A 25,097-nucleotide genomic window follows, 5' to 3' on the forward strand; every position below is an offset into this window, starting at 1 on the left:
GGCCTTGATAAGTGGTGACGTCTATGTAAAAAAAAAAAAGAAAAAAAAGATTCCTTACGTTCTTTAGAGGGTGGGAAGAAGGGTGCGCAAATAAAACGTGAATGGTTGTGAAAAGTAAAGGAAGAGAGGAATGTAGGATATCACAATGTATTCTGAAATTTTTACGCTTGAAAAGCAGTTTTTTTTTTTTTTTTTTTTTGACGTCTTGTCTTCAATCATATAATTGCAGCCAGTCACCAATCCGATTAAAGAGAAAGGCTATAGAGATGGAAGATTCCCTGCTCAAAAGTAAAAAGGTTTGTACTTTTTTTTTTTTTTTTAAATGGAAGATTTAACAAGTAAAATGTCTCTGTTTCTGCCGCATCGTCATCGTCGTCGTCATCATCATCATCATCGATTTAAGATCTGTTTTTACATGCTAGCATGTGCTGGACATTTAAATTTTTTTTTTTAAGAAACTCTGGTTTACGTGATTTAAACATTCTTTGCTTAGACATGCATATTTGCTTATATGATTAGAATAATGTCATATATATATATATATATTTTATATATTTTATTAACTGTTTGCTCATATAAGCTCTATTTCCTATTTGGTTTTATCGAGCTTTTATATCTGGCTGAGATAATTTTATAAATATTAATTCTTTAATATTTATAATTTACTTTAATTTTACCATCTTGGATCATTTTGGTAAATTCAGTTGTAATTTTCATTTTATATATATATATATATATATATACATATATATATATATATATATGTATGATTTTCAGAATGTGAGAGATTGTATATAATAAATTCCACAGCCAAACAATGTTGCAGCCCACAAGAACCATGACAGTCAACGAACCGGAAGTTCAACCAGACTCGAGTTTCACCCTCATTTGGGCTCATCAGTTAGACACAATCCTGAGTTCGGATGTGTCTAACTGATGAGCCCAAATGAGGGCGAAACTCGAGTTTGGTTGAACTTCCGGTTCGTTGACTGTCATGGCTCTTTTGGGCTGCGACGTTGTTTGGCTGTGGAATTTATTTTATATATATATATATTTATATATATAGTCCCGGTGAATTACCATGCATTTAAACAAAACTAGCGCGATATATCAACATTTAATAAAAGAACACAACTGTCCCCCCTCGAATTTTAGAAAAATCCTCGTCGACAACACAATAATTATACGACGTGAAAATAATCTTTAAAAAAAAAAAAAAAAAAAATTCTTGAAGCGTCATATATTAGAACTTCTCACCCAACTATGAATAAATATTACATTCGAGAAGCACACCAAGGTGTTAAAATGTCTTGCGTAGCGCGTGATGGACGGACTTTGCCAATATTACCCACAAACTTGCTGATTTTTACTACTTTTTAATCGACCTATATATATTTTAACCTGCCATCACCTAACGCAGTTTAATGTATATTTGACTTTCCACTTTTTAATTTCCATTTTCGACTCCTTCTCACTTTTACTTCCTCAACACCTGAAGATAATTCGTGGACGAATCAAAAGCGCTCGTGAAAGTGACAATTGTGTTACCTTCATTAATATGTTTGATTTTGATATGAAAAAGATTATACGGAAAATCTAAAAAAAATAATTAAAAGAAATAATAAAGCAAAGTATCTCCAGTGCATTTAATGTTTGCTTGAACGAAAAAATGCTGCATAAATGTACCAATTTCAAATTTACTTAATATATACAAAAGGTATACTGTTTCACAAATAGATTTTAATACTGAAAACGTACTTTTATTTCTACATGATGTCAATATATATTTTCCGTTCAAAAAGAATCAACATTCAAGATGTTATCTCATTTGCATATTGCGTTAAAGAAAGTTTGTTTTAATAATTAGCTCTAACTTTTTAATGGAAATTAGTGATAGAATTGTTTTAAGTATTAAAGTTATATATAAAGTGAAACTCTGTGTGTGTGTACATTTCCCTACCAAATAATTCTGTCAATTTTCAGTCTAGAGACTCGAGATTTGACAAAAGGGGTATGGAGATTTGGGAAAATCTTTTTAATCGGCTTTTGGCTAGAAATTTGGCTTTCAAGAAGTCCAAGTTCAACAATCTGACCGCCAATTTGGGTCTAAACACTTTAAATTTTAAATGTAGGTTACTTGGAAATGGATCCAACTTTTTAATTTCATTTCAACCCAAAACAAGGCCTTGTTGGTGGGGCATTAGAATATGCCGATTGCCCCTTACAAAGGGTAAAAGTCCCTCAATGGGGCTACCTGTTGGCCGTGGGTGACAACCCATGATGCCTAGGAAAAGGATCCTGGTGGCTGAGCAACTGATGCCTAGGGAAAATAAAGGTATCAGTTACAACACTCCACTTTGGCCTTGTACTAGGCTAGACGGGCGGTTGGAGAGGCCCGATCCGATCAATCGGCTAGTCATGTCCAGCCCTAACACATACACCGAAAATGTCAATTATAACATTTAAAAAAAAATAAACAAATTTAATCTAAAGATAATACAACATCTTATTACTACAAACATAGATAAACCAAGTAAGTTTTAGAAGGCGATGGCAAGGGTCAATCAATTGATGAGACAAAACCACACAACTGCTCCCTAACCAATGTTTCTATCAAACTGGGAAAGAAGAAACTAAAGGAGGAAACAGGAAATGATGGAACAAACTCAATCAATTGAGTATATCTTTTTTGTATCCCTGGGATGAAAGGGCGAATGGGTTTCCCCCCTAATATCTCCCAATTTCGGGCTCCGAGGAGGGTGGGGAGCAAGAGAGATGAAAATCTAAACAAACTTCCATAGATATAATAAACCCAAACAAAAAGCCCAGAAACCAAAAAAATAAAACAAAATCGAAAAGAACCCACTCTGATGTAACCAGCTCAGATAGTGGGCAAGAATATAACTATGAAATAATTGATAAAGAAAAATACCCAAGATTCATTAAAAGGACAAAAGATCAGCGATCTGTCTCCATTCTTAATTGAAAAAATTCTGTCTCAAAACAGCAAAAAAGATGAAAAATGACAATCTGCTTGTCACAGTTGACAACTATAAAGACGCAAAAAACATATTAGAGATGGAAAAATTCCATATCTATAAATGCAAAAGTTTTGCCCATGAAAGATGAAACACATCAAAAGGTGTTATAAAAAGCCATGAATTAACCTTGGCTACAGCAGAAGAAATAGAAAATGTCCTAAGAAAACAGGGAGTAATCGATCATGTTCGAATAAACATAAAAAGGAATGGTCAAACCATACCTACAAAAACCTACGTACTAACTTTCAATACACCAAAAATTCCCAAAGAAATAAAAACCGGATATTCAATAGAAAAAGTAGAACAATATATACCAGCTCCTCTGAGATGTTTCAAGTGTCATAAATATGGACATAGCAGAGAAACCTGCAAAGGACAGAAAATATGTGGAAAATGTGGCTTAAAAGAACCTAACCACACTGAAAGTGAATGCCCAAACGAAACAAAATGCCCAAATTGCTAAGAAAAACACCCAGCATACTCTAAAATATGCAAAATCTTCAAAAAAGAAAAAGAAATAGCCGAAATAAAATACAAACAAAACGTATCCTTTCCTGAAGCAAGGAAAATAGCAAGCTCTCAAGTAAAAATAAACACTTACGCAGACATCACAAAAATTTCAAACCAAACAAACCAAACCCACTACCAAGACCTACTTAAACTAATCTCCGAACTCAAAAATCTAATTGAAACTTTAAAAACTAACGAAAACGAAAACAAGAAACAAATATCAGTATCTTTGAAAACTCAGTCAAATGATCTAAAACAAGTTGCAAAGAACAAAAAAGAACCCGAACAACAAAAACCACAAATAAATTGTGAAAGATCCAAATCACGAACAAGGACAAAAGCAGAAGATAAAAACACGATATCTGGAAAGCTGGAAACAGAACGGGAAAACACTAAATCCTCTTTCCAAAAACCAAAATAAACAAAACAGAAATAATATTGAACGAAAATAAATTTGAATTGATTGAAAAACAGCACTGACCAGGAGGAGAAAATGGAGACTGAGGAACCAAGCTGTTCAAGTAAACACAAAACAAAAACCACTCAAAACACAACAAATCAATAGAATACTAGATATAAAAACCTAAACAAAAAACCAAACAGATAAAAAAAAAACAACTTATTTATGCAAATGAATACAAACATCATACAGTGGAACTGCAGATGCAAACAATAGCAATTAAAGCTATACTCCACCGATCAACAACTATTTGTTCAATCTACATTCCACCTGAACATAAACTAAATAAAACCGAAATTGAAGATCTGATAACACAACTCCCCACACTTTTTATATTAATGGGGGACTTCAACGCCCATAACAAAATGTGGGGATGTGAGAATATTAACCAAACTGGGAAAATCATTGAATCATTACTGGAATCACCTGAAATAGCTATATTTAACGACAAAACACACACATACCTTCACCCAGGCACAAGAATGACATCAGCTATTGACCTAACACTATGCTCCCCCATAATATTTATGGACTTCCAATGGGAGGTACATAACGACCAGTGCGGCAACGATCACTTCCCAATTTTTCTCAAAACCCAAGAACCTGCAACAGAAGAAACAAAACCAAAATGGCAAGTCTATAAAGCTAACTGGACTGAATTTAGCAAACTTTGTACAAACTTAATTAACCAAGAAATAGTTAACAAACCAGATCCTATGTTAGCTTTCACCAATATGCTAAACGAAATAGCAATCAAGACAACCCCAAAATCTTCTACTAAACCACACCCAAAATCAACGCCATGGTTCACAAAAGAATGTAAAGAAGCAATAACCAAGAGGAAAAAAATGCTAAAACACTTCAAACAACATCCTACAAAATCCAACCTTCAAAAATACCTACAAGCACGAGCAAAAGCGCGCTATATTATAAAAAAGCAAAAAAGAAACCTGGCAAAACTCAATTTCCAAACTGAACAACACGCCATCAAAAAAAACATGGGAATAAGAAAAATAACTGGAAAAAAACTAGAAACATATATTCGTAACGGTCTATTAAGAAACCATCATGTGGTCTCAATCTTTTTTGATATCGAAAAAGCGTATGGCACCACGTGAAGGTACGTAATCTTGAAAGATATTCATAATATGGGAATCAGAGGAAGCCTAGCAAAATTTATCCAAGAATTCCTATTCCACGGAACATTTAAAGTATGTTTAGGAAATATAACATCAGATCAATACACACAAGAAACAGGGGTACCACAGGGTAGTGTACTATCTGCCAATATAATTAATCAAAAAATAAACGACAGACCACCATGGACATTACACAAACCAAAAACCGACCTAACACTTACTGCTTACAAGAAAAACATTACAAATAATATAACAAACAGAAACAACTTCGGAGAACTAAGAGAAAAATATGCAGAATACATAGAAATATACACCGATGGGTCTAAAACTATAAATGGAACAAGTGCAGCATGCACAGATGGACAAAATCAATATCAAATACGACTGCCCAACGGGGCTTCAATATATACAGCCGAACTGCAGGCCATCAAAATAGCTCTCAAAAACATCAACGAACAAAAATTCATAATACATACAGGACTCCCTATCCTGTATCATGGCCCTTGAAGAAAAATCTAAACACCCTTTTATCACAGAAACTTATACAAGAATACAACGAAATAACCGAAAAAAAATTATAATACCACACACACAGACCTAAAAAGAAAAATCAACGAATATATAGAAAACATGTGGCAAGAGGAATGGAACAAATGCACTGCAAACAAATTGCACGAACACCAACCAATAATTAAAAACGAAAAACAAAAAATTTTAAAGGAAGAAGAGAAGAAATTGTACTAAACCGAATACGAATTAGACAGACAAAATTAACTCATTCCTACCTAATGAAAGTGGACGAAACCCCAAATTGCACACTCTGCAGCCAACAACTAACAATTAAACATCTACTGACGGAATGTAAAAAACACACACTCGGAAGAAATATTTTAAAACAACGAACATTAGAAAAGTGTTCCAAGAAGTGGAACCCCAACAAATCATAAACTATTTAAAAGAAACAAATGTATTCAAACTCCTATAAAGTAAACAAGTAAAATTCAGTTTAGAAAAACAAATCTCTTACAACTAAAACAATTTTTCGGAAAACCTAAAGCATCTTGCTTCAAAAGATCAACTTTTCAAGAAACTTAAAATATTTTTACAAGAAACTTAAAACCTTTTATATCAACAAAACTTTTTTTGGCAAAAACCCTCCTCTCATGACGAATTCGCTTCTACGCATGCGTCATACGACATCGTAACCTGATTTACTTTAAATATTTGAAAAAGTGATACAATTTCGGTGATGTTGTCTTGGCTCAGTTTAGAGCGCGGCCTCATTATCTAAACGTTTTGGGTTCGAGTCGTGGCGTGAGATGTCATTTTTGTTTTTTTTTTTCCGATTTTTTTTTTTTTTTTTTCCGATTTTTTTTTTTTTTTTAAATTTTAATATTGAAGCAGGGTTATATAAGCCATTTTTCACGTGTTTTTCAAATTTTTTAACGTTCGTTTTTATGTTTTAGGTTTTCATTAGCACCACACCCCAAACCTCCGCCGACCTCACACACCCAAAAACACCCGGGCAACGCCGGGTACCCCCCGAAGCCATTTTTCACGTTCTTTTTTTGGGGGGGGGGAGATTTTTCAGATTTAAAAAAAAATTTTTACCGTTTGTTTTTCTGTTTGCTTTTTTGTTTTTCTCATTTTTACGTTTAACATCGTTCGTTTGCCTTACGTTAGTTTTTTTTTTTTTTTTTACTTCGTTTATGTTTTGATTAAACCCCCAACCCTATCCGACCACACACACCTCCAAACAACCGGGCAATGCCGGGTACCCCCCTCCCCCCCTACCGCTAGTAAATAAAATAGAATATTATTTGTTTATGTCCAAATAAAAAAAAAAACACCCGATCTCCAAGGTGGAGATGCTAACCGTAATATCGTTTAAAAAATCAACAAAATCTATGTATATATAAATATAATATTCAATAGAGAGATGGCTCTGCAATAATAAATACAAATGAGTTAAAATCTATTTTACGACTGGCCAGTATTGAATATATTAGTTGATAATTGCACACGATTCAAACGGAAATTCTTTATTTCGTTCAGTATTAATTTTTTTTTTTTGATTCAAATGGAAATTCTTTATTTCGTTCAGTATTAATTTGTTTTTTTTTTGATTCAAACGGAAATTCTTTATTTCGTTCAGTATTAATTTGTTTTTTTTTTGATTCAAACGGAAATTCTTTATTTCGTTCAGTATTAATTTGTTTTTTCTTTTGATTCAAACGGAAATTCTTTATTTCGTTCAGTATTAATTTGTTTTTTTTTTGATTCAAACGGAAATTCTTTATTTCGTATTAATTTGTTTTTTTTTCCTATGTTTGTCCTCTAGAGAGCTGTGAATGGAACGAAGCGTGCCTACGGCCAAAGGAACAGAATCACATACTGTAACCTGGATTCAATCATCCCGCCTCTTCCAAACTTCGAGGGACTCAACCACCCTTTCAAAACCGACCTCGAACAGAAACTTGAATCTGAAAAGAAAAAACTTAAAGAAAATGTCCTCACTTTGTACCAAAACGGCTTCGATCCGAACAAACATTTGCCAGAGGAGCTGAAAGCCCTCGACCGACAGCTGAAGTCTCCGCCCAAACAGAAGGGACGCAGAAAGGCAGGAAGTGTCAAGTTTGAACCTCCACCTCCTGTGATGACGATGGCGGCCACAAAACTGGGTACAGTTAATAAAATTGACACGGGTGTTACTCCGCTGTCCAGTACGAACTGTGATCCAGCCACAATGGACAAACAACTGAACTCGGCGATCAACAACGAATACCTCGGTGTGGTCAATCGGCTTTCAAAGCGGGAGATGTTTCATGTCTTGGCCCGTCGGCACATACCCGAGGGCCATATCCAGTACCTTGTGCAGTGGGAAGGTACGCTCTCGTAAGGATATATAATGTGACCATAATAACCTCTTTTTCCTTGTTATTCCCTCCGTATGACAAACGTTGTATCATACCTATTTTTTTAAATGCTCTGCGATTGTATCGGCCCGAGTAAAATATGTACACCATATATAGACATATATACAGGTACGAAATGAAATAAACATGCTGACTACAAAATGTTGGAAATATTATATGAACGTTTACAACTATATGGACGTGGGTGGGGTGGGGGTGTAATTTTTTTTTTTTTGTTTTTAAACATAGTATTTAAAAACAAAAAAAAAATCAAAGTTTTTTTTTGTTTAAAAAAAAACAAAGAAAAAATTCTCTTCTCTCTACCTGTATCTTCTTCTCTCTTCCCCTGCCATCTCACTCTTTCTCTCTCTCCCTTTTCTGTCTCTTCCCCTTCTCTCCTCCCATCTTTCTCTTCCCCTTCTCTCCTCCCATCTTTCTCTTCCCCTTCTCTCCTCCCATCTTTCTCTTCCCCTTCTCTCCTCCCATCTTTCTCTTCCCCTTCTCTCCTCCCATCTTTCTCTTCCCCTTCTCTCCTCCCATCTTTCTCTTCCCCTTCTCTCCTCCCATCTTTCTCTTCCCCTTCTCTCCTCCCATCTTTCTCTTCCCCTTCTCTCCTCCCATCTTTCTCTTCCCCTTCTCTCCTCCCATCTTTCTCTTCCCCTTCTCTCCTCCCATCTTTCTCTTCCCCTTCTCTCCTCCCATCTTTCTCTTCCCCTTCTCTCCTCCCATCTTTCTCTTCCCCTTCTCTCCTCCCATCTTTCTCTTCCCCTTCTCTCCTCCCATTACCACTCTTTCTTTAGCATCTTCTCTCTTTAACATATATATATATGTATATGTTAATCTCCATCTTCCTCTCTTTTTTTATCTTCCCCTTTCTCTCCTCACCAGCTCTTTTTTCTCCTTACCATCTATCTTTTCCCCCATATATATATATATATATATATATATATATATATATGTGCACTAAAACTAAATAAATGAAAGCTGTATTATTCTATCCATCCATCAGTAAAAAAAATTTGAATAAATTTGGTTGGAAATGACATTTTATTTTTACATCAATTCACATTTTATTAAAATCGCTTTTCCATTTTACATTGTCCTAACGCTTTTTTTAACCGCATTTAATCCAACCAGTATGTGTTGACTATTTAGGACGATTCATTCGATAAAGTCCGTTTGCCTTATTTTTACTTTAAAAAGAACGTAATAGATCTGGTTTACAACTCGGCGAAATCAATTTCATACAGGGCTCGATCAATTCTCTTTATCCTTTTTCTTGGCCTTCTGGATACTACACTTCAATTTCTTGTTTTCTCTCAGTTGAGGAGAAATCCTTCACGACTGAGACAATTTTTAATTTTTGTTCCTTTCTCCACGTTAAAAAACGACCCTGGTGTCTAACTGTCCCGTGAGGAGGCATTTGTAAAAATAGATATTGTAATTATTTAGTTTTACCCCAATATTTAAGAACTGGCAGGACCCGTGGAAATTCCACAAAATGAGAAATATATTTAATCAACAAATGTTTTTATAAAGCTGATATTTTTCTGGATAAAAAACAAACAAATTCGTTTTCAAGACAAAGAATACAAAAGTGCATTTTTTTTAACATTTCTATGAAAATAGTGCTCATTTATTTGAATATAGACCTGACTCAAATCAATAAATATTAATAAATACTCAGAAAGTAATATTGTGCTACATAGTTCAATACAAATAATAAAATCACATTGTAAGAGGCAATCTTTAATTCTCTTTCGGTCCAACACCTCTTTGTAGACTTTTTTTTTTTTTTCCTTTTTTAGCCCGGTTTCTTTCAAATGATCCCTTTTTTTGTGAAGAAATGCTACACATCGGAATTGTGAGTTCCTTTCTCACACCATAACAACAATGATCATAAATTATAATGATAGTAGAAAGCGATGCTACATCAGAGCAGGTCACTCCTATTCTTGTCCAAGGTTGTCAAATGAGCCTTTTTAAAACCAAAATTTTCAAATTTAGCCCTTTTTGGAGCAGTTTAGCCTTGACAAATTTTATTTGGCCATTTTTTTTTTTTTTAAACGTACAACGTAACTGAAGTAGGAATGTAGAAGTTTTCGTATTATTTGGATTTTTTATTCATCTTGAGTGTTGTTTGCACACCGTTTCAGCCGATGTAACCTCCGACCTTCAGGCGTATCTTATTGAACTTGGAAATCTGCACATATTTTACAAACGGAACCCTTTATTTATTTATTAGCGGGGGTACCTGGCATTGCCTGGGTGTTTGGAGGTGTAAAAAAAAAAAAAAAAAAAGTTCTGGTAGGTAGGCAGGCTCGAACCTGAACCCTTGAGGTTAATAGGCTGATAAATTACCACCACGCTATGCGGGCAGAGAACTGAGAAAAAGTTAAGTGACAGGTGTGTGAATTTAATGAGGTCAAACATCACGCCATAGTAGGGGAATGAAACACACTTAACTTTGGCTGCAAGCCAGTTTCTGTGTATGTTGCTTGTTTCTCTGCCAAGATTTTGGGGAAAACCAGCTCCCCATAAAAAGGAGAGGGTCCAAATGAATAGCAATTGTCTGATATAAGGGGTTTTCCCCCGCATTGATCAAACCTTGTTGTGTTTTGGATATCCCGAGCACGAGTGCCAGGTGGGCTCATTTTGCTACGGGTTCAGTTTCGCTTATATACGGAAACGCACGGAGACTAAGAAATACTGCGAAAATAGCGTGTAAAAGTCGCTCAAATAAAAGATACACACCACCTCCTTTCGTAAATCGTAGATATTATAATCTAGGTAGCATATAAAAGGTTCTAAGAAAGAGTACCCCAACTCACACCCTTTGCCGGACATACACAAAAATAATGCACACACATACACAGTTTGCTTTTTATGTATATATAGATTACTAGCCTGGGTGCCCGGAAGTGTATGTTGAGAGTGAAGGAATTGATGTATTCAACCAATTTTTTTGATATTTGTCGTCCGAAGGGTCGAGCTTAAAAATGATACCGATCTCGTGAAAAGTTTTTGCGAGACATACAAACATACATTTAAACAGACAGGTGAGATTTATATTATAGATTATTTTATTTATTCAAAAAAAAATTTATTTTTTTTTACTTGCGTTTGGCCCTAACAAGGCATATTACCAAGTCAGAAAAAGCAAAGAGAAGAAACTATTAGAGTAGAAAGCTTTTTGGCATTTAGGGATCTCAAGAGTGAAGGGGTGTGATTTTGTTGCTAAGTGGGTTTGTCGAGGATATGTACATCGAGAGAGCATAAGTGCAACAAGTTTATTAGAGCATATTCCATTAAAATATTTGTGTAACAGGCACAGAGATGAAACATTGCTGTGATGGGACAGGGGCTGGAGCTTAGTTGACAAAGTGGGACTGATTAGAGTGAAACCCTCTCTACCACCCATAGCAATGGCCAACGACTCTACCACAACGTTCACAGGAAACATGAGTTGGAACAATTACATTGAAGGCATTGCCAGGGCCGCTGCAAGAAAGGTGGGCTCTCTCTACCGTGCTAGAAAACTACTAACACCCGAAAGTATCCTGTACCTCTATAAGGCCACCATCCGCCCATGTATGGAGTATTGCTGCCACATCTGGGCTGGTGCATCTGCTACTAGTCTCTCGCTCTTTGACAAGGTTCAAAAGAGAGTCGCAAACCTGATAGGCCCTGAACTGGCATCTAAGCTTCAGCCTCTGTCCCATCGACGAAATGTTGCATCCCTCTGCCTTTTCTACAAGTATTTTAGTGGTGAATGCTCTGACGAACTGCAATCACTTGTGCCCCCACGACGTGAGCACCCTCGACAAACCCGACAGGCTGCTAAATCCCACCCCCACACTGTAGAGATCCCTAGATGTAAAAGATCTTTTTACTCCAATAGTTTCTTCCCCAGAACCGCTAGACTCTGGAATTCCATTCCAGGTCCCTGCTTCCCCAACAGTACTGACGTGCAGAAGTTCAAGTGTAACGTGAACCGACACCTTGCTGCCCAAATCCCTACATAGTACCCCAGTAGTGTTGCCCCTGATAGTAGCCCCCTACACCAAAGTGGCAATTTGCCTTGTTTGGGGTGAAAATGTAATAAAAAAAAAAAAAAAAAAAAAAAAAAAAGACTCCTTTTTGGACCATGAGGGGGAGGGGGATTAGTGATGGATACACCAGCCCAGATGTTGCAACAATACTCCATGTATGATTGAATAGTGACCTTGTAGAGATACAGGATACTCTCAGGTGTGAGTAGTCAGGGCTCTACGGACAAATTTATCTTTAGTTGATTTTTGACAACTAAATATTTTCGTTTACTAGCCAATGACATCTTCGTCCTGTGACGATTATGCACATAAAGTTTTTTCTGTACTTTTTTTTAAATAAGTGTAATTCTAAATATACAACATATAACAGCCTTCGTTAAAAAATAATATATTGTTCTATTAAACTTTTATTGTTTAAATAATTTAACTTTATTAAAAAAAAAAGTTGAAAAGATATTTTTCACTCAGTAGTGAGCTTTGTAAGAGTGTCAGTGAAAGAAATACAATCGCCAAAAGATGAGCGTTTCATTATTTCTAGTCGCCACTTTGAAAAATCACTTGCAAATGAGACTGTTTCACTCGCAATGTAGAGCCCTGGTAGTCTTCTAGCACGATAGAGGGAGCCCACATTCTTTGCAGTGTCCTCGATGTATTTGTTCCAGTTAAACCGAGAAGTTTAAAGGAAGAGTTCTCAGGTTGTGTGTTATTCGTCATGGATATCGGTGGTTGGAGAAGCATCTTGTAATTCGTAAACGAGAGCAATTATCATATATTTTATTCAAACACCCCGGGTCCTTCTGCAAGGACCTGTAGCTAAAACACTTGTTAAAATTAAGTTGTTTGTTACACTCTTCTGGAGGTTGAAGTTTCAATCCTCAGTATAGACGACACTGAAAATCCAACTGAAAATTACTTGGGACTTTTAGCCATATGGTATTTGCTGACTAATCCGTAATGGATACCATGATACATAGTTTGCTGCACCTTATCATAACAAATGTTCATGCAAGTTGTCTGCTAGATCAGTCCAGTAGTTTCTGAGAAAAAATGAAACAGACACACTGATAGGTTGTCAGAGGTCGGATGCAACAGTTAAAGAATTTGTATGACTGATGTGATTGACAAGCCCCCAGAACTCAAATAGTTCACAAAAAAAAAAAAAAAATCTGAACAAAATCTGCCTTTCAAGTTCGTAAGGCTCAAATAGGTCATAAATATGGGGTAAAAAATGTTCGGTTCAGAATTCACCTCCAGTTGAGTTCAAGGGTCGCTCACGCCTCTGTCAAACGTCAAGAGACAGCTTTCTTCTCAAATCCTCTGCTCCGATGAAAGAAGGCTTACACTGAAAATAAATGTCGATTGTGTTCCAATTTGCCAAAAGATAAACAATGAGGAGTTCAATCTATTACAGGTTGGAACGATAAAGTTGTCGCCCGAAAGAAAACAACACTACAGCTTTATTTTAAAACTTTAATCGAAAAAAAAAAAATCAATTCGGGTAACTTCAGTATATATAGTAGAGCTGACATTTATTCAATGTAGCCTTCTTCAGTCTCAATCACTGCCTCGATAAGGGTCTGGAACTGGGAGCATGCTTTTTCCACAAGCGTTGGTAGATGGTGGCGATCAGGTTAGGAAGTCATGTTGGTCATGTTCTCGACGTATGACCAAACAAAGTAATCCAATGGGTTCAGGTCAGAGGAGGAGGAGGAGGAGGCAGTGAGAGAAGGGTACAAAGTCGTAGTACTCCTGAAGCCAGGCTCGATTGCACCCGAGGATCACCACACTCTTCAGCACATCCAGGTGCACTTTGGTGTTGACTTTGAAAATGTGAGGTGGCATGTGGTCCTCACTTGAAACCACACTAAAGATCATAACCGTGGCCGGAAACTTTTCATCACCTTGGAAATGTTCTTGTTATGTGTCACCATCTGGCGATGCATTTTGAGGGTGCTGGCAATGGTCCTGTTGTCATAACTTAGATTAGTAGAGAGCAGGAGTTGTACAACGGCGCATCTCTGATCTTGTTTGTTGAACATTGTGTCACTTTCAGACATGATAGAAGGCTCCTATCGCTCTTGGGATTGGTACACAACTGGCCAACTAGTAGATGGTCTGCAACAGAAAAAAAAAATGGTTTTCATCAAATGGAAATGGAATCATGTTGTCTTTTCTCTGGCGACAATTCTATCGTTCCACCCTGTATGCTTATATTTAGCAAACAAAATGGTAAATGAAATTTTGTATAAGAAAAGTAAACGAATCCCTACGAGCACTGTGAAAATCGTGTTTAAAAGCGCTCCGCACACCTTTTTATCCCCAGGACGGTGGGTGTTTACGTAAATGTTTTAACCAATGTCTACACATTCTCTCGTTATTGGGCGTGATTAGTTTCCCGTTCCACAACGCTGCATATTAATAATTTCCCCAGGCACTTCATTCTCCATTTAATATTGACTCATCACCAAACGTTGGTCTCACCTGTTAATCTAGGGTGTCAGTCGGCCTTCCACACAACATTCACCGGATTATTTTTATTTTTTTTTTTTTTACAGACAAAAAAAAAATTGTCTCCCGTACTTATCAGAATTTTAACTGACCTCAACTGACTCTTTTTAAAGAAATAAACAAAACCAATGGGACATGTGGAAATTCCACGGCAGTATCTTTCATATGTAATATGTTGTGCTGCCGGGCATTCTGTGGATACTCAGCCTGAATGGAGACCCTGCGATATTATTGCAGCCATTTTGTTAAAACTAAAATTATTTATCTAAGTAATCTGGTTAATGTAGTGTCAGAATATATCTGGTTATTAGTTTGTCTCCAATATCCTTATAGGAGTCTGTGACATGTTTTCATTGTATGGACGTCCGGTGTGAACAGACACCCCGTGATATCATTATACTATAGTTAAACAGAACAGATACTACCCTTGGATCCTAGCCAGAAGACCAAGAAGGTATGTTTTAATTTCACATACAGCTCAAAATTGTTTTTATTTTATACACACAGCATTTTCAGTGATCCTGTTTATTTATTAAAAAGGAGGATAGAAGGTGCTAATATACTAAAAAAATTAAACATAGATACGCTAATTTAAGGTTCATAGTATGTTATCACCAGGGCTGTGACAACAGCATATTCTTTTCATTCTCGAGTATACATCGGACACAGTTAATCAACCCAGAATCACATCAGTCTATATAAAAACATAACATATTAACGGATATATACTAAAGAGTCAAAACAATGAAAAGAATATGCTGTTGTCACAGCCCTAGATATCACCTTCTAGCCTGCTTTTTAATAAATAGACTGAATAATTTATAATCTGAAAACCGTGACACATGTATGTACGTATTACGGTATTATTATTAAAAAGAAAGTTATATCTTGTCTCTCAAACTACACAGTCTAACTTGCCATAAACCAACCTGTAATGCCACGCAGACAAAGGGAAATACAATACTGACTATAATTGCGGGGGGGAAAAAAAAAAAAAGTGCTTGTTAGGTTAGAAAATGGCTGTATTCATGCAAATTCCAGTATTTTTTTTTTTTTTTTTTTTTTTTAATAAAATCAGATCAGTAAACGACTTCTAACTATAGCATTGTTTGAATTATGTTCCCTGGCTTTAACATAAGCAGAAAATGGCAGACGAGACATTTTGCCATTAATTTTTTTTTTTTTTTTTTTTTTTTTTTGTACTCAGACAATTCACCCTTGTTTGTTCGTACTTTTCTCAATAACTACGCCTTGGAATGTTTTGAAATTTTGCACAAACATTAAACATGATATGAGTAAAAATGTAACAGAACGGATTTTCCGGGAAGACTGGTTGTTCCACTATCTGTGCCTTTCTGGTTAAAATTGATATTTTTGTGCTTATTAAAAAAAATTGAAAAAATGATGCCTTGGATTTTTATAAAACTTTCTGAAAAGTAACTGATTTCTATATAATTTTGTTTGCGATAACTCTTGTGTGTACCCCAGGGGCTCTTTTAGGGCTTATAAAAACACTCCATTTTTGGGACTATTTTACCATGTTTGTCCAAAATTTTCTTTGTATGTCTATTTAGCAGTTTTGCATGGTGCTGAACTCAAAATATGTTAAGGTCTTGGACTTTTGGGGCTAAATGGGGGTGGGGGCAAATGATGGAATTTTTTTTTTTTTTTTTTTTTTTTTTTTTTACATGGTGCAGAACTCAAATTTACATATGTTAAGGCCTAAAAAAGTTTGTTAATTTTCATCAGGATTTGACATCCCCTGTGGACTCTTGGGGCTAAATAGGAGGAGATGCTAGACTTTATTTAATTTTTTTTTTTTTTTTTTCATATACCTCATTCACTGCACTCACGGGACCAAGCATGCTTCACTTGTTTTAACAAAAAAATACTTCATAAATTTTTTTTTTGTAGTGTTTAGGTCTAGGAACTAAGTACATGACATTTCCGTTTTGGCAAAACGAACAGCTACAGCAGGAATTGGAATACACCCTACTAAAGCTTGATTGTCACAGCTGGTGAACTTCAAAAAATGCAATCTGAATTTGTTTTCAACTTGGAAAAAAATTCCACAAGTGTATGGAATACTTCAGACTGCTTTTGGACCATCTTGCATGAATTGCATCTCAGTTTTTGAGTGGCATAAGAGATTCAAGGAAGGCAAGGAGTCTGGAGGATGATGAGGAGTTAGGAAGTCAGAACACTAGAGTTGATTGGCCAAATAAAGAATTTCATGGATATGGATAGTCGTGCGTCTATAGAGACAAGCAGTGCTCCGTTTAATGTCCGTGTTGGAATTTTGCACACAATTATTCCCAATAACAAAACTGCTTGAAACTGCTCTTCTCAATTATATATGCATAACATTAATTGGATTTTAATGGAAACTAGCCCGGGTGTTTGGAGGTGTGTGTTGAGAAAAAAAGGTTGTAGTAGGCAGGCCGGCTCGAACCCGTACAGCGAAGGAGGAAAAGAACGTTAAGGGAGAAAAAAAAAAAAAAAGTGACTTCTGCTGTTGAACCCATCGCCAAACTGGAAGCGAGGAAGGTTTAAATTAAGGCTAGTCAATCGAAAAGAGGGGATGACTTTTGAAAATATTGGCGAAAAAAAAAAAGAGCTCCCCTCGTAGAAAAGTGCCCAGTTAAGGATGAAGGAAGTAATGTTTTTTAGCCAATGTTTTGATGTTTGTCGTCTGAAGGGTCGAGCTTCAAAATAATACCGATATTGTGAAAATCGGTCACCTCTATCAAGTTTTAGGCAGACATACAATTAAATAGATAGGTGAGATTTATATAAAAAATAAAAATAAAAATGTGAAGACATACTAAAAGTTTGAATATGAAAATTGATAATCTTTAATGTTATTTTTTTTTATCAATTTTGCCTGTGGAAGCCCTTGGAAAACTTTGTATGTTCACTTATAATGACAAATAAGAGACAAAAACAAACATCTTAGTCTCGTGCCAGACGAAGGAAGAGACACATTCAACAAAAAAGGACAAATAACATTCTATAGGTTACAACATTTGGCCAATCTTTTATCTTTTTTTTGCATGGTGCAGAACTCAAGTTTACGTATGTTAAGGTATACATATACTTTCTGGGGCTTTTGGTCAAGATCAAAGTGTAGTATCTGTTCTTCAGATGCTGCAAGCTATGACTAGCAAAGACCAGATGTGGGGGCAACCCCACATGCCTGACCATTAACCAGCTCCCATTTCCCACCTCTCGGGAGCTGGTCCCCTTTTTCCCTTCCCCCTCCCTTCACTCCTCACATTAAAAATCGGCCTTGTGCCTAATTTGCTCGGTGGGGGAGCAAATAAACACCATCTGTTCTTCAGATGCTGCACTTCATTTTCTTGTTCTCTTTCGGTGGAGGAGAAATCCTTCACGACTGAGACAATTTTTATTTTTGTACTTTTTCTCCGTTAAAAAACGACCCTGGTGTCTAACTCTGTCCCGTGGGGAGGCATAGTAAATAGGTACATATGTTAAGGCCTATAACTGCACCATTTATTCATTTTCACCAGAATTTGACATCACCTGGGACTAAATGGAAGGGGGGGGGTACTGAACATTTTTTTTTTATACCTCGTTCACTGTGCACTCACAAGGGAGCGTCATTTGTTTTTTTCTGAGTTTTCTCTTAATTTGAAATATATAAGGAATGCTTAATTTAAAAAAAAAAAAAAAAAAAAATTAAAACTATTTTTCAACAATGTATGTAGACATTGACATCTTTTCCTGCACGCATCTCTTGCAAGGAAGTTGAGGTTAGAAAGGCGTCATAAAACGTTTTTACTTTAACTTTAAAAATGTTTTTGTTTAATTTAATCAAATAACGTTTTTCACATACTTCTGCAACTATCGGAAACCAATGGAGCAATTTCTATGCAAATCTTCTGCACTCAACATTTTAAGCTCATACTGCAGTTTAGCCTATCTTATATACACACACGCACATTTAATATATATATATATATATATATAAACGAAATGCATTTTAATAGTTGTTCATGCAAAAAAATATTAAAACTAATGACTTTTTTGCATCCTAAAATATTTCGTTTTTGAAATAATTACACTACACTTTTGCTTGTAAGTACTTTTTTTTTTTTTTTTTTTTGCATCTTTCTTCAGACAATGTTTTTACCAGAATCTTTTGCATTTAAGGGGAATTTGGATAAAACAAAGAAAACGGGGAACGAAAAGGAAGTTGTGACGTGTTTTTATTGCAAAAATGCTGATACAGGAACAAAATGCATTTTAATAGTTTTTTTTTTTTTTCATGCAAAAAAAAAAAAAAAAAAAATTAAAAAATTTTTTTTTTTAAATTCAATTTTCACCCCAAACAAAGCAGAGTGCCACTTTGAAGTGAGTGGGGGGGGGGGGGTCGGCGACATAAGTATTATGAAGGGAGATGAGCAGCAAGATGTCTGTTCACATCACACTTGAACTTCTGCATGTCAGTACAGTTGGGGAAGCAGAGATCCGGCAGGGAGTTCCAAAGTCTAGCAGTTCTGGAGAAGAAACTGCTGCAGTAGAAGGCTTTCTTACATCTACGGATCTCAACTGTGAAGAGGTGGGATTTTGCTTGTCAGGGATATTTATGTCGAGGGTGTACAAGTGTTTGTACTTCGTCAGAGCATCCACCATTAAAATACTTGTAGAACAGGCGGAGGGATGCAACATTTCGTCGATGGGACAGAGGCTGAAGCTTAGATGATAGTTCGGGACCTATCAGGTTGGCGACTCTTTTGAACCTTGTCTAGGAGTGAGAGACTAGTAGCAGATGCACCAGCCCAAATATGACGACAATACTTCATACATGGGCGAATGGTGGTCTTACAGGATACTTTCAAGCGTAAGTAAATTTCTAGCACGGTAGAGAGAGCCCACTTTCTTCGCAGCAGCCTTAGTTATTCTATAAAAAAATTCTAATTTAAATTATACAAATGAACTAATGATGAAAAAGGGGCCCCTTCCGTCTTTGACAGACTATGGATACCCATGTAGGAGGGCCTGCTAGTGTTGTCGATTAATCGGGGTAAAAAAAAACAAAAAAAACAAAAAAAAAAAAAAAACACAATCAGAAATGTTCGGGGGGTATCAGAAAAATTTGTGCCTATTTTCAGATGCAACAACGATTCTTTTAATTGGCTTTATTTGATTTTTTTTTTTTTAAAGAAAATCATTCTACCGCTGATCGTAATACTAAAATACGTTAAAATCAATAGAAATTCACTATTAGTGAAACTTAAATCGATAGATCATCCCTCACAAGTGTATCCTTACGTTTAAGAAAATATCTGCGCATTAACGTGTTTTTACGGTAATCGAGAAAAATAACTTTATCATTAGAGATTTAGAAAGAATCGGAATTTGTAATTGTATCAAATTTAATACGGAATCAGTAAAACTATTGGAATCGTCCCATCCCTAGTGCTTGCGCGTGAAATTTTTGTGGCAGGAGGTGCGCAATCTCCAACCACACCTCTCCCGAGTCGACATTGTTAAATACCAGTGGCAAGTGATTAGTATGTACAGGACGACTGGAAACAAATGCCGAGATAAACGGAGAGAACATATAGCGCCTAGAATTCCCAAATGGTCACCCATCAGCCAGGCTCAATGTTGCTTAACTTTGGTGATCTGACGAGAACCGGTGTATCAACATGATTATGCCGTGTAATCTTGTGATTTAATAAAAACATGTCAACTTTTTTTTTTTTTTTTTGCTGTATATATATATATTTTTTTTTTTTTTTTAAATTCAAATTCGTTAAATGCAAAAGATTTAGGTTAAAAAAGTTTTATTTTTTGTGTCCAAATATGTTAAAACTCATTTCGTTCCAATTTTGAATTACCGCGTGCTCTGCCATATTGGCTAATCAACCTATGAAAGCCCATATTGCCACAAAAAAAAAAATAAATCAAAACTAAGAATTTATAAATCATGCTCATGACAAATTTGCCTAAAAAAAAAAATTATTCAAGGGGGATTATTTATTTATTTATTTGGAGGTCACCACTTATCAAGGTTCAGAAGCCACTCAGGGATAAGAGTTATTGCGTGTACAGTAATCAATGGGATAGTATCGTAGTAATCGTTAGTATTGGAGATTTGATAAAGTGTCTTATTTAAGGGAGCGGTTTATCAGGAATTTGTTTATGTTGGACTTGAAGACACCTAAGTTGTAGTCAGACGGGAAATAGGCAAACGGAAGAGTGTTCCACAGGCGTGCACTTTGAAGAAAGAAGCGTTCATGGAATCTACATTTTGATTTAGGCACAGATAAAGTGGTTTCAGCTAGACGGGTGTTTTTCGTGAAAGATTGGCGAGGGGGGACCAGAGATTGGAGCTTGGACGAGCACTTGCCATGGAAATAACGATAGATATTCACCATTTTCTTTTTTAGGTTGATTTAGAGGACTTAATGAAAAAAGAAAAAAATATTTTCCATTGGGTACGTTATAGAAAATTATTTCTTTTCAACAACTTTCGCTTTAACTAGCCTGGTTGCCCGGTGTGTGGAGGTGTGTTGAAAAAAAGCTGTAGGCAAGCAGGCTCCAATCTGTGACGCAAACGCATCAAAGAAAGTGGAGGCGTTTTTAAGGGTGTTGGTTGAGCAAAAGAGTGGAAGTAGGTAGGTAGGTAGGTAGGTAGGTTCGAACTCGTACTGCGAAGGAGGAAAAGTGAAGAAAAAAGTGATGCGTTAACTGTTGCGCCTATTGCTAAACTGGAAGTGACATAGGTTTAAATTAAGGCTAGACAATAAAAAAAAAAAAAAAAAAAAAAAAGTATTCAATAAAGAATTAAAAAAACGAAAGGAACGGATTTGCCCTGTGAGCACTTCCGCTAGCACACCCAGAAAATTAGGAAGTATGTTAGCCGATTATAAACTAAAAATATATTTTAAAAGTTTGCATACAAAAAACACCCCCTAATCCTGACTTCCCTGCAAGAACAGCATGCAAAAAAAAAAAAAAAAAAAAAAAGATGCCAACGTCCTCTTAACTACAGAGTTTAAATTTTTTTATTTTATTTTTTATATCAAGTTATTATACAACAACTAACCTAGGCAGGTTGAACCGGCTTCCTCCAGAGGAAGAAGTGCCAAGAGAATATAAAATTCACAGGTGGTTGCTAGTCGCCTGTCATGTTTAGTGCAGTTTTGGTAAGGAAGCCAGTAGCACCAGATGCCTTAACAGGTATTAACCACTCAAAGTGGTAAATGAGGGGCAGCCCCCAAATGGGGTCTCACCACTGGATGTCGTCTAAAGTTATACCCATCTGATGTATCGTTATTTTCATGGAAAGTGTTCAACTGAGCTTCAATCTATGGTCCCCCCCCCTCGCCAAACTTTCACAAGAAACACTCGTCTAGCTGTAAACACTATCAATAATTTCCCCCACTCTTTATCTGTGCCTAAACCTAAACGTAGATTCCATGAACAAAGCTTCTTTCTTAGAACTGCACGCCTGTCGAATTGTCTTCCGTTTTCCTGCTTTCCGGCTGACTACAATATGGTTGTGTTCAAGTCTAAAGTAAATAAGTTCTTGATGAGCCGTTCCATATAAGTTATTAAATTTACCAAATTTTCATTACTAATGATTACTAATTGACCAATTTCTACTGTACACTCTTTAACTCTTATCCTTGAGTGGCCTCTGGGCCTTGATAATGTGGTGATGCCTTTGTAAAAAAAAAAAAAAAATACACTAAACTAAGTGGGGTGGGGGGGGAAATGTTAGTGTATATTCACAACCACTCCAATTAATGCTTTTTTTTATTTTTTATTTAGTAAAAATATACACTATTCTTGGGGGGGTGGGGGAACAAAAAAAAAAAAAAACAAAAAAAAAACAAAGTTCTTTTTTCTTTTAGAGTAAAAACTAAATATATTTTGATTATAAAATGAAAACATTAAATTATTAAAAATAAAAAATATTGATCTTACTATTCAAAACAAAAACATTGATAACATTTAAAATTTAAATATTAAAAAAATAAAAATATCGATTACTACATTAATACTAAAAATAATATCGATTCATAACATTAAATTAATTATTTCTTGTTCTGACATTGATATTAAAAGCCTACTTTTTCTATTAAAAACTTATTAAACCCAAACATCTTAATATACTCAGTAAAGGACATGCGAGCGACTACAGAAAGTAACTAATTTGCATATGTATTAAAAAAAAAAGCATTAATTAGATTCATTTTTCATGATTTATTAGATAATTGGTTTCATTCGACTTTTAAGCTGAATTTTATTTATGCATAGTTTCTACATTCTGCATAGAATTTAACATAAAAATCCTACACCCACACAGCAGAAATCCCCAGATGTCAGAAAGACTTCTCTTAGTTTCTTACCTAGAACTGCTAGATTTTGGAATTCCCTTTTGAGTTTCTTCTTCATAACTGTACTGAAACACAAAAATTCAAGTGTAACGTAAACAGATATCTTGCTGCTCAACTCCCTACATAGTATCTCTGAAAATTATGGCTCAGATAGCAGCAGCCCCCTGCATCAAAGTGGCACTGCACCTAGTTTGCAGTAAAAATGCGATTGAATATATATATAAGGCGAACAAGAAAGTTCTTGTGGAATTTTTAATTTTGATTTCAAATGATGTATTTTCAAATAAGCTTTTGTTATAAACACCTTTATTTTATATAACATTTTAAGGAATGTTTTTCACTAATCGGTTAAATTACAATCGCTTTAAAACAATGTCTTTTCACAACATTGAATACAAGATGGAAAGAAAGAAAGAAAAAAAATAAAAAAAAATCGCACAATTTTCTTATTTCAATTTAAGCTAGGCCGAAAAGCTGCTGAAACTATTTGCGATATCAACAAAGCGTTTCGCCCACGAATCACTATTAAACGCACAGCACAAATGGTGGTTTAAGAAATTTTGTGGCGGTGACGAGAGACTTGAAGATAATGAGTGTAGTGGTCGGTCGACCATCAGATGTTGACAATGATCAATTAAGAGTCGTAGTCGAAGCCAATCCGCGCACAACTGTTTGAGAACTTGCTTCTGAATTAAGTATAAGGTATAGGATTTCAAACCACTTGAAATATTGGAAAAACAAAAAAAAAAAAAAAAACTTGATAAATGGGTGCCTCATGAATTTAACGATACCATTACGGCGGAGAAGTACTGTCAGCAAACGGATGAAATGCATCAGAAACATTAATAACACCCAGCATTAGTTAACAGAAAAGGCCTAATTCTCCTCCACGACAATTCCTGAACTGCACGTTACCAAACTGATCCTGCAGAAGTTGAACAGAGTTCGGCTACGAAGCTGCCTCATCCGCCATACTCTCCAGACTTCTCACCAACTGACTACCACTTTTTCAAGCATTTCGACAACTTTCTGTGTAAGAAACACTTTAAAAAACTAAGCGATATCAAAATGCCTTCATCACCACAAGAATGCAAGATTTTTACGTTACTGGCGTAAGTAAACTTGTTTTCCATTGGCAAAAGCGTGTTCATTCTAACGGTGCTTATTTCGGTCAATTTTTTTTTTTTTTTTTTTTTTTTTTTCAAACCACTTCAGAGAGATTAGAAAGACAAAAAACTTTACAAATGGGCACTTCATGAATTTAACGATAACCAAAAGAAATGCCATTATGAAGTGTCATCTTCGCTTCTTTTATGCAAGAAGAACAGTTTCTTGATCGGGTTTTAACTTGCAATGAAAACTGGGTTCTTTATGACAACCAGTAACGCTCAGCTCAGTGGTTAGATGCCAACTAAGCTCCATGACACTTCTCGAAGCCAGAATTGCACTAATAGGAGATCATGCTGACTGTTTGGTGGTCTGCGACTGGTCTCATCCATTACAGTTTTTGAATGCAGGCAAAACCATTATGTTGGGGAAGTACTGTCAACAAATGGATCAAATGCATCAGAAATACGACAACAAGACCCAGCATTAGTCAATAGAAAATACCCAATTACCTCCACGACAATGCCCGACCGCACATTGTTAAACAAACCCTGCAGAAGGTGAACAAATTGGGATACGAAACTAACTCATCCATGATATTTTCCAGACCTCTCACCCACCAACTACCAATTTTCAAGCATCTTGACAACTTTCTGTGTGAGAAATACTTACAAAAACTTAAGTGATATCAAAAACGCCTTCAACGACTTCATCGTCACTAGAACACAAGATTTTTACGTTACTGGCATAAATACACTTGTTTTGTGTTGGCAAAAGTCTGTTGATTCTGATAGTGCTTATTTCGATCAATAAATTGTTGTTTTAGCCGAGATATGTTCATCTGAATTTAAAAGTTAAAAATCGTAAGAACTTTATCAACCTGATTATATATATATATATATATATATATATATAGGAAGAAAAGAGCTATGATTTAACACGAGGAAGGAGGGGGGGCGTGTCAATGCTTTAGACAGAGTTATCTCCCCA

General features: G+C 35.7%; 1 protein-coding gene across 1 annotated transcript in view; it reads left to right on the forward strand.

The window, feature by feature from the left end:
• The window catches only part of LOC145268652 (metal-response element-binding transcription factor 2-like), a 122,755-nt gene extending 113,988 nt beyond the window's left edge, over positions 1-8,767 (forward strand). Inside the window, exons 14-15 of the mRNA XM_080124137.1 lie at positions 230-296; positions 7,492-8,767. Of these exons, the coding sequence (XP_079980263.1) occupies positions 230-296; positions 7,492-8,049 (625 nt within the window). The 3' untranslated portion in view covers positions 8,050-8,767. The remainder of the gene's footprint in view (positions 1-229; positions 297-7,491) is intronic.
• The last annotated feature ends 16,330 nt before the right edge of the window (positions 8,768-25,097 follow it).

This window comes from Euprymna scolopes, chromosome 44 (genome assembly GCF_053919585.1).
Source record: "Euprymna scolopes isolate OS-2025 chromosome 44, ASM5391958v1, whole genome shotgun sequence".
Taxonomy (NCBI): Eukaryota; Metazoa; Mollusca; class Cephalopoda; order Sepiida; family Sepiolidae; genus Euprymna; species Euprymna scolopes.